This window comes from Vigna unguiculata, chromosome 9 (assembly GCF_004118075.2).
Source record: "Vigna unguiculata cultivar IT97K-499-35 chromosome 9, ASM411807v1, whole genome shotgun sequence".
NCBI classification, from domain to species: Eukaryota; Viridiplantae; Streptophyta; class Magnoliopsida; order Fabales; family Fabaceae; genus Vigna; species Vigna unguiculata.
The window spans coordinates 6924345-6934388 of NC_040287.1; the positions used below are offsets into that span (position 1 = coordinate 6924345).

General features: G+C 32.0%; 1 protein-coding gene across 1 annotated transcript; it reads right to left on the reverse strand.

The window, feature by feature from the left end:
• Positions 1 to 3878: 3878 nt before the first annotated feature.
• Positions 3879 to 9636, reverse strand: LOC114163958 (nudix hydrolase 19, chloroplastic-like). The gene is made up of 6 exons (XM_028048361.1): positions 8918 to 9636; positions 8126 to 8266; positions 7936 to 8040; positions 7346 to 7445; positions 4927 to 5019; positions 3879 to 4433 (listed from the first exon to the last, which is right to left on the reverse strand). The coding sequence occupies exons 1-6, from the start codon at positions 9515 to 9517 to the stop codon at positions 4141 to 4143; spliced, it is 1332 nt and encodes a 443-aa protein (XP_027904162.1). The 5' UTR covers positions 9518 to 9636; the 3' UTR covers positions 3879 to 4140.
• Between the last annotated feature and the right edge of the window lie 408 nt (positions 9637 to 10044).

Consider the following 10044-nt stretch of genomic DNA (forward strand, 5'->3'; position numbering starts at 1 on the left):
TAGGTGCTTAAGTAGCACCTACCCACCATAGGCATAGCTGGAAAATCATTTTCCAATGCTACATGACTCAGTTCAAAGGGCAACCACATAAATGCTAGCTGGCAACACTTCTTTTTCAAACATACAGTGAAAAAGTTTTAGTCTTTAATAATATCTAAGTTAAAAAGAATAATATCTGTAGTACAATGAACCTGATAAATAATTTCTTATACCTATGAGAGTGCCTAACAAGAATTAACAACATTCTTATAAAGGAATATAACTCCCACCACTCTTTAGTGTCATTTCCCTTTTCCTTTTCCACTTAGGGTTACTGAGTTCCTATGATGTTGTTGTGTTTTTCCAACCATTCTTACTCTGTGGTCCTGTCTCTGCCTCAGAATTTTGCTGCATACACACACACACATATATACATACACATATATATATATATATATATATATATATATATATATATATATATATATATATATATATATATTGGTCTGAACAAGGATTCTGAAAATCTCTTTAATTTGATGAAAGTAAATGTTTTGCTTTGTGTCCCATCAAGGAGTTGAGATGGGTGTGCATTCCTATCTTGATTCCTTTTATGAGCAAGTGATAGGAACTGCATTTTATTTCCAAAAAACTTTGGTGTCTTTTTTATTTTTCCCTTTCCATTTCAATGACTTTGATTCCCCTAGGGTCCTTCAATTTTTGCCACTAATTAATCTGTAGCAAAACTTCTGAAAGCTCTTCTAATCTTTTCTTCTGTCACTCCACTATGAACTCGGTGTCTTTGGCTTTCAACTTACCCTTTTAGATTGTTTCATGGTTTAACTTGTTTGTTAAAATTATACTCATTTGGTAAAGCTTTTAACATATTGTGAGTGATTATTTTACTGGTAGTTGATCACAAGGTACTTCACATAAAGTGGTACTTCACTTAAAGTTTGAAGTAGTATTAAAATATTATTTTAGTCTCTTTCCTCCTCACCATTTTATCTCAATTCATTTTTTGTTTATGTAAATTTTGTTAAAAATTTATGTGTGTATCTAAATTTTAGATTGAATAAATATAAGAAAATTGAAAGAAAAAAAAAACTAGTTTTATTAATAAATTTCTTTCATTTCAACTTTCAATTACCAATTTTAGTTTTTTCAGCCAATATTTCAATTTTAATTTGCTTGTCTAGAGTCGTGATACAAATATTTAAGTTTTTTTTTTCTTTTTGAATTCTTTACATATGTTCATGTAAAATTTACAAGGTTTTATCTCAAAATAGTTAATGTAAAAAATCATTTATTGTTTCCCTTATTTTTAATGTTTGGAACTATTGACTAAAGAGATCAAGATAAAAGACAAAATAAACTAAATTCTTCCCATGACTGAATTTTTCTATAAAGTTGAAGTCCATAAATTTATTTTAATTCACATGCGAAACTTAAAATTATAATTTTTTTTCTTTTATAATTTTTTATTAATATTTTAGTGGTGTTTTTTATTATAGATCTTAAACATATTATTATTATTATTATTATTATATATATATATATATATATATATATATATTTATTGTATAGAAGATCTTATATTAGCAAACGAGTTTTGATTTTCAATATGTAGAATATAATTTTCTACAAAGTCATAAAAAATTATATTACGAAATCACTTGCTTTAGATAATGTTAGAGAAAATGACTACTGTAAAACTCATAAAAATTACTTAAAATTTAAAAATGAGACCTACCATTTAAATGAAATTATAAAAAATCATATATCTTCACTGGTATAAAAATGAAAATTTATACTAAAACTACTTTATATACTTAAAAATATTTATATGCACATAATTAAAAAGTGCAAATTTATTTTATAGGGAAATCCCAACGGCCTCTTTAATTTGATTCTCCCTACTTTGAAATAGCTTATAGGCTTAACTTTTTAAGGTTCCTTTCCTTTTCGTTCATAGGTTCATAGCCAACAAAAAAAGAAAAATTTTGCACATAAAAACACTTAAGAAAATGAATTACTTGTATGCAGAAAACAATGACGTGACTACTAAATTTAGAAAAAAATGAAATTAGGAAAAAGAAAAAGAACCGAAAATGACAACCATAGAACAACTCTACTTGTTAGAATTTGAAATTCAGAAATAGAAGAATAAAACTTATTTAAGGATTGATCAACCACTAGATTAGGCATATATGTTGCTGCTATTCTTCCTTTTACTTGATTTTTAGTTCAATAGTAAATCAAGTATAATGCATGTAATAAATAATTTTACTAAGTGTGATCTCTCATGTTAACATAAAAGAATATCCATATATTATATTAAAAATATATGAATATATTCAAAATGTTCAGTAATTGAGATAATTTTCTTAATAAATCAAGATGTGTTCAATATAACAATAAAATCAAAGGATTATACAAGATTTAAATAAAAATGATTTATTTAAATATTGATGCTTATGTGGGTAGTTAAATACCTCTTTATGTTTGATAACTTGATTGTAAATATTGATGAATGATTTAACTTGATTTTGATTTTGTCTCGATGAAATGTAACATTCAAATATAAGCATATACATCCTCACTTATTGTTTCTATAACTTAGTGTTTTCTAAACATTTGAAAAATAGTTCCTTATATGTACAATAGCCCGTTGGAAACTGCATGTTATTTAAATATTTGCAATCATATATAAACTTATTCTTTATATATTTTTTATTATGCAAAAATAATATTTGTGATTACAATATTTTAGTACAAGCATTTATTAATAGGATTAATAAAACGGTTAGACTGTCTTGTTTGGATAATGACCTTCATCATTGAACACATATTAGAGGGTTCATAGCATGCAAGAATAACATGTATAGCATCTTACAAATGTTCATGTTTGTTATCATAAAAATGTTATCTACGGAAGAATGGTTAAAAATTTAACCTTGTGTAGAATAGTTTTCATAATTAAAAAATTAATAAAATAAAAAATGCGGAAGGGATAAAAAAATAAAGAAACTCAAAAATAAAGAAACTCAAATTGATGAGTAGAAGATTGTTACTTTAAAAGATTTTATCTATGATTCCATTGGAGGGTCTAATGGTTTAAGACAAACATCGTACGTTGACTAATGTCTTGTATGTCTCATAGTTCAACAGAAACCTTAAATTAGATGAAGTGCCTTGTTAAAAAAGAAAATTGACACAAATTTCATGGAGTTTTCAGGGACCAAATGCAACGAAAGTTGAAGAACATAAAGGAATTAAAGTGGTTTTCAAATTTTCTTGGAGAAACTTAAACTTCTAAGTCAATGGGAAAGTTCCTTATGGAAGAAGTTTAATCTAGTAACCTTTAAGAGCAAAATACATTCATAAAATTAAGATCAATTCTCATTCCTCAAGTGACCTTTGAGAGAAAAAGATGTTCATAAAAGTAACATCATTCAAACGTGATTTCAAGATACAAGAGAAGGCTATTTATATCCTTGGACAAACTCAAATGCTAATATAAGCTAAAATGAAATACAAATAAAGCTTACATGATGATATTGTAGCTTTTAATACACTTGAATTTTAGCTTCTATAAGACTCAATCATTGAAATTCATAAGCTAATACAACTTAAACTAAATGCAAATGAAGCTTCTTAGACACTCTTCTAATAGGCATTCGTCTAAGCTTTTCTTGCATTCCAGATTGTACAATCTGAGTACAATCTGAAATATACTTTCAAATCAGGAAATAATTTAAGTTTTTATTAATTTTTTATTAAAATTAAAACAGTAATTTCATCACGTCAATGAAAAATACTGCAAGAAAACATGGGGTGCAGGAAGGAATTACCTAAAATTAAGCTTTCATGATGTCATACTTCTGCCCTACATAGTCTGTGCTCAGCAAAGAAAAATGAAATATAATGTAGTCAGTCTTATGATGAATCATAATATCGAACATGTGTTTAGTATGAAAAACAATGTAAAATCAAAGGTAGGTGTCTCCAATTCTTGGTGTATGGATTCTTCACAATTTTTCACTAGAATCTCGTCACCTGCGAGGACATCCCTTCTTCACCTTCGTGAGATACACAACAATAACAAGAAAAAAAAAAAAACATTATAACTAAACAGCCTTCAACAATAATTTGTCACTCTTACAAATTTGACATAGATCCACTAGGTTGTTTTGAACGGCATTCAATGCCATTTACATCTTTATCTGGGAATGCCCAGGAGGATATAAGGTGATGTGCTATTGCAAAGGGTCCAGGAACAAACATTGGAGCAAGTTCACCACTTTCCACATTGAACTCTTTAGACAAGCTGTGAGTCTTTTCTACTCCCTTACACATTTGTTCTACCTTTGATGCTGCAGTTTGTTGGGCTTTCTTGTATTCAGTAAATGCCAGAGCTTTTCTTACTTCTTCTCTACTATGCCACTGAGCATCTAGATAAGAAAATTGCAACATATCACTTGTCACAGCTCCAAAAACAAAACCAGAGGAGATAGAAAGTGCAAAGTGATGATAAGGTGAATGTTTTGGTAGTTAAACCTCTTTACAGTTCTAATGAAAGCTCACAAGATAGGAATGTAAATAGAAGTGAAGGAGAACAAAACTTAAGTTTAACAGTCTTCATATATACATCCACTATTTCCCATCCTCCCCAATCTTTTTCTTGTTGCCTCCAAAAGAAAGAAATAAAACAAAGGCCAACAATGATTGTAAACCAACAAGACTTCTAGAGGTTCAGGTTTACCAAACTACTTGGCATCCTCTAAGGCTCAATTTTCAGCCAGACAATGCACCTATACTGAGTGTGTGGCACAAGTACAGATTCTCCACACACAATTTACAGTCACACATTATAATTACATGAATTGAAAGTTGCGTCAGGTGAGAAATAAATAGTACGTCAATGCACGGAAATGCTGGATATACCTTCCAACTCTTCTTTGTCCACATTTATTTCAAGGGATTTTGCATATGCAAAGAACCCTACCATCAGCTGACATGGCATGCTATTTGGTCCAACTAGAAACAAAGTCAATAGAAACAACAGTTAATAGATATAAAAGAAGGAAAAAATTAAAATTTGTAATTTTGATGAGAAAGAAAACACAAATGTATGTTAATTGGGTACACTAGATTATCTTAACCTTTACTTGTTTGCTTTTGAAAATTCTGTGTACAAAGCAAAAAGAAATTTACAGTTCACAAACATGTTCTACATTAACTCCGATTTAAATTACTTTGGATAGAATCTTTGAACAGAATAAAAGCTAATAACTCTTCAAAGCTCTCTGTATGTCAAAAGAACCACAGTACTTATATTCTAGAATTATGGTGTTAAACATATTCTAGACATTAACTATGACTTAAGTTACTTTAAACATGATCTAACCACCATTGGCCTGCAAGTGATTGATTTATTAGTTATAATACTGTAAATGAAGAAATATTGTAAATGCAAAAACAGATCCTAAACTAACATGAAATCTGGAAGAAAATATTCTCATCTTTTTAAGAATTAAAGGGTCCAAACACAGGCCCTAACATAGAAGACCCATTACTAAAAGTGTACTGCAGAAGAAAGAAAAATTATCAATGTTAAAGGAGAATGAATGGAGGAGGAACAGTATAAATTGAGTGAATAGCTGAGATACGTGTGGATTTTTTCTTGTAATTGAATTGTATGTCAGCTTAAGGAATATTTCACTAGGCAGAGAAGTAGTCTCTGATGCAACAGTTTATTGATTCTTTCTACGCGACGAAGGCTACAGTCTAGAATTTAGAATCTCCAATAGAGAGTACATCAAGAAGTAGTCATCACAACTAGTGTTGTCAAAATCACAAGTAAACTCGTGGATTCATACGATCCTATGAGTTTTGGGTGAGTTTCGTGGTCACTTGCATAGAAGATCACACCTTGCACAGATAGTGTGAGTTTGAGTGGAAAACTGTTAGATCATTGATGAGATTTTAGTGTATTGTAGAGGCGGTGGGGTCTAGGTGCATGAATCAAGTGAGCAATTAGGGTTCACATGTAAAAGAAAAATGACAGTGAACATAGGGTTTGGGAGTGCAAGGATTGATATGTGAAATGAGCTTTATGTTTGGGCCGATTAAGGCTATAAGAGATCATCCAATTGAACCTGAATTTCCAGTAGCGTTGCATTGAACAATGGACAATTATCAACCTTTACTGATTTAGGCACTGGAACAGTGAATAAATTGAATACAGAAATTCCTGTGGTGTTGCTGAATTTGCAGGACAAGCTTCTCAAAGAGTCTACTAGGGAAGATCTTTCCTATTTTGTAATCAGTTTACAGATTTCAACCTTGCAGACAAGGTTGTTTCTGAGGGATGGAGTATTATTAATAATGAATTTAGGGAGCATCTAAAAATAGAAAAGGCCTTTACAGGTTTATTATAGAAAGAAAAATAAGGGAAAGGGTCAAATTGTAAATAAAAGTTTACTACAGTTGACTAGGTCAAGTAGTTAGTTATTTCCTTTAAGCATGTTGGAAGTCTTTTACGTATAGGATTCATTCCTATTCAGGAGAGCACTCCTTTTGGGGGTATACTTTGTATACCTTGGTTCTTGTAAGAGGTTTGTTGATAATCAATGCAGAAGTTAGACAGTTCTTTTTATGTCTTGCGATGTCTTTGTGTTGCTCTTTGTTTGGAATCCATTATCTTTTTCATTTTAGTTCAAGAGATTCCTAACAGAAGGAGCAGATATTTTCTTTGTAATTGAACTGTATTTCAGTTGGAAGAAAACATTTCCCTTGGAAGAAGTGTTCCTCTAATGCATTAAGTCATTGATCATTTCTACTCAGTTCTCTTTCCTTTCTTTTAAAACATAAAGACCAAACAATATCCTCTTTTAACCTCGTGTAGTTAAGCAAAATAAACAAAAAGAAGTAAGTCTCACTTTAAATTAACTTCTAGCTCACAAAAAGCTGAGTGTTCTTTGGTTTATGAATATTTATCAAGAAATTAAATGAAATAGAATCTAACAAAGTTGAGGTACAAGTTGATTTAAACTTATGCAAGAAGCTAGATTTCTTTTACCCTCTTGATTCATTATGTTTTATTTTTCTACAGTTAAGAACTTCATCCAAACTGACTCCAAAAGAATACTGATAACTAAATTTTTGGGATATGATACTCTATAGATAGAAACATCAAGTTATCACAAACAATTTTTAATGGCACAAATAACCTATAAGATTTACTATCAGATGTTCATAAAGACAAATCTTCACATTTTTATCTCATATAAACACTGGTGAAATGGTAAAAGAAGTACAAAAGGCTAGGAAAATGAAAATTGTTATATAGAATACACTATACCAGGCCATGGCTGAGAACTATGATATACAACTTCTCCTACTTCAATACCAACTTCTTCCCATGTTTCTCTTCTTACAGCCTCTTCTAAGCTTTCTCCTGGCTATAGGCAATGAGAGTAGACAGGACAAAAGTTTTACTGTATTGGTCGAGGAGGAATAAAATTAAACAGAAAAGCAATTGTATAATGAATTCTAAAATCAAAGAAACCTGACTTTAAAGATATCCTTTAATCAGTAGTAGAAGGTTGAACTTTTGACTGTTTAAACCTCCTAAGGAAGCATTTGCAAGGGCTTCTATGGAAACCAATTAGGATTATTTTATCATACACATACTTGGTTAAGCTTATGCAAGTAGCAGTTCGCCCCAATAGGTTCAATTTTGCTTGGTTTGATAAAACAAGCATAGTTCAATACCCTCTCAATTGCTACTAGCAATTATTGTGTTAAGATCTAATATGTGATAAGATCTTCAACATGAAATTAACTAAACTGTTTACTTCCTAAAAAATTAAGCGGTCTTAGATTAGGTAATAACAGCACAAGTTCAGTTCCTAAAAAATTAAGCGCTCTTAGATTAGGTCAAGCATGCACCTCTATAAAACCTGCCAAGCAGCTCCACATTCTAGGCACAAATCTTGATTGTTTGCTCAGAAGCGCACGATCATTCTCCGAATCAATTACTAGCATAATGACCACCTGCATAAGTTTAGATGACCATTGGAATTCAGAAAAACTAGATCAACCATTGATCACTTAACTATTAGAACATGGGATGTCAAACCGGGTCAACTCGTGGATATATCCTCTTTTTGCATGATTCATCTGAACACTGTTTCCGCCTCCCAGCTTCCATTGGCACTGTTTTCTCTCCACAATGTCCACAAAATCGTGATATATTATACCATTCAAGAAGTGCCCTGGCCTGGCCAAACCCAGTAATTAGAAAAGTAGAATTGCCTATTGCCCTTTGCTATCAGTATTGCAAACTGAAGTAGGATAAAAGGTCAATAAACCAAGAGAATTAACTAACTGCAAGCAGCTTGCATAACTATTTCAAAGAATATGATTGATCCATAAAACAATATAAAACAATACAGCACAAAGTATACCTGATTCCAAGCTCGTAAGTAGTAATAACATTTTTGTAACGGGGCTGGTTAGTTTCAGACAATAAATCTTTAAATGGGAACAAAGGGAGGGGAAGTAAAGTAGAAAATGAACATAAGGAAGTAGAAAATAACTTTCTGCCTCCTAGATTTGATGCCAAACACGAGGTCAATAAAATGGTAAGAAAAATTAAAATCACATACTAATCCCTGACAGAGTCTTGTCCGGATAGTATATTAAAAAAGAATGATAGTTTATTCATAAAATTTTAACATGTATACTTTCTCTTCAACTATTCACAGATTGATTTCACAGCCAAATATTGTGCCACTTAAATTGATTTAACAAGTAGGATTTACCAGCACCATTAACAAGGTCTTAGATTCAATTACCTAACATCTAAACAAATACCATGTACTTCTGCATTGCAAACCCAAGTCAAGAGCAATAAAGAAAATGAACTTACATGACCGGCAATGGCCAAGTTCCCCATGGCCTTCAAATCGACCCAGTCGGTAGCAACCATGAGCGTTCTCAGCTCGACAAAGCAGAGCTTCATGGCACCAAATTCAGCCACCAAACTACTCTCCCTTGACAAGTCGATCGCCCAATACACCGAATCCTCGTCCGCGTCGTACCCCAAATACACGAACGAGTCCGCGCTAAGGTTCACGCCCAGCAGCCTCTTCACTTCCTCCAACCTCATCCACGCAAGCTGCCACGTGTCACTGCTACCCGAAGACGCCAGGGGCCTCCCGTTTCTGAAAGGTAAAACCTTCAAATTCACCGACACGGACTCGCCCGCGCTCTCCGCAATTCGCGCTTTCAAGGTCTCGTGCGCCGCGGCGGGGGAAAACGGTTCGACCCGGTTCGGAGTCCGCGATCGGAGCGGGTTGCCGGCGAAGGCGTGTGTGCGTAGGTTTACGGACATGGTAGTGGTGGTGGTGGCGGGGTGGTGAGAGAATGGTGGTGCGAGCGGTGGTGGGAGTTTGGTGGAGAATGAGAGAATGTATCGTGAAAGGAATTTAGAAGATGAGGATGGAAGAAGATTGAGAAGCTTCAGCATGATGGTTCCATGAACGGTGATGTAAGAAGGAGACAAAAGAAACCGAGGACGGTTGCTGGTGAGAAAGCGTCACCGAGTGACATCTGTACCCATTTCTCCAACATGAAACCAAAATGCATATCCTTTGACCCTTTCTTTTCATTTTCTGGTTTTCTACATGTTTTGAAAAGTTTCATTAAGAAAAAAATATGACTTAATTTAAATTATTTATTTATTTAATTTAATTTAATTCATTTTTTTTCGTTTTTTTTATTTGACTTTTATGTGTACATTCTAATAATGGGTACTTTTAAAATGAGTTAATTATATATTTTTTCATCTACTTATATTTATTTAGTTTTTCTAATTTATAAAATTGTCTAAAACATCTTTTCATCCGATAACATTGTGAAAGATTTGTCACGTGAAAAAAACTTGTTATATTTTATATTACTTTTATAGGAATGAAATATGTATAAGTTTAATTTAAAGATAAAGCATACTTTATTAAGAACAATTTCTATGTATTCAATTTTTTTTTTCTAATT

What these genes read in the sequence shown, in the direction of transcription:
- LOC114163958 (XM_028048361.1), bottom strand. Translation starts at nt 9,517, where the DNA reads ATGCTGAAGCTTCTCAATCTTCTTCCATCCTCATCTTCTAAATTCCTT. An exon ending in GCTTGGCAGGTTTTATAGAG is followed by an intron (nt 7,446 to 7,935) that starts GTGCATGCTTGA and finishes CATTGCCTATAG; the next exon opens with CCAGGAGAAAGCTTAGAAGA. An exon ending in GGACAAAGAAGAGTTGGAAG is followed by an intron (nt 4,434 to 4,926) that starts GTATATCCAGCA and finishes TTTCTTATCTAG; the next exon opens with ATGCTCAGTGGCATAGTAGA.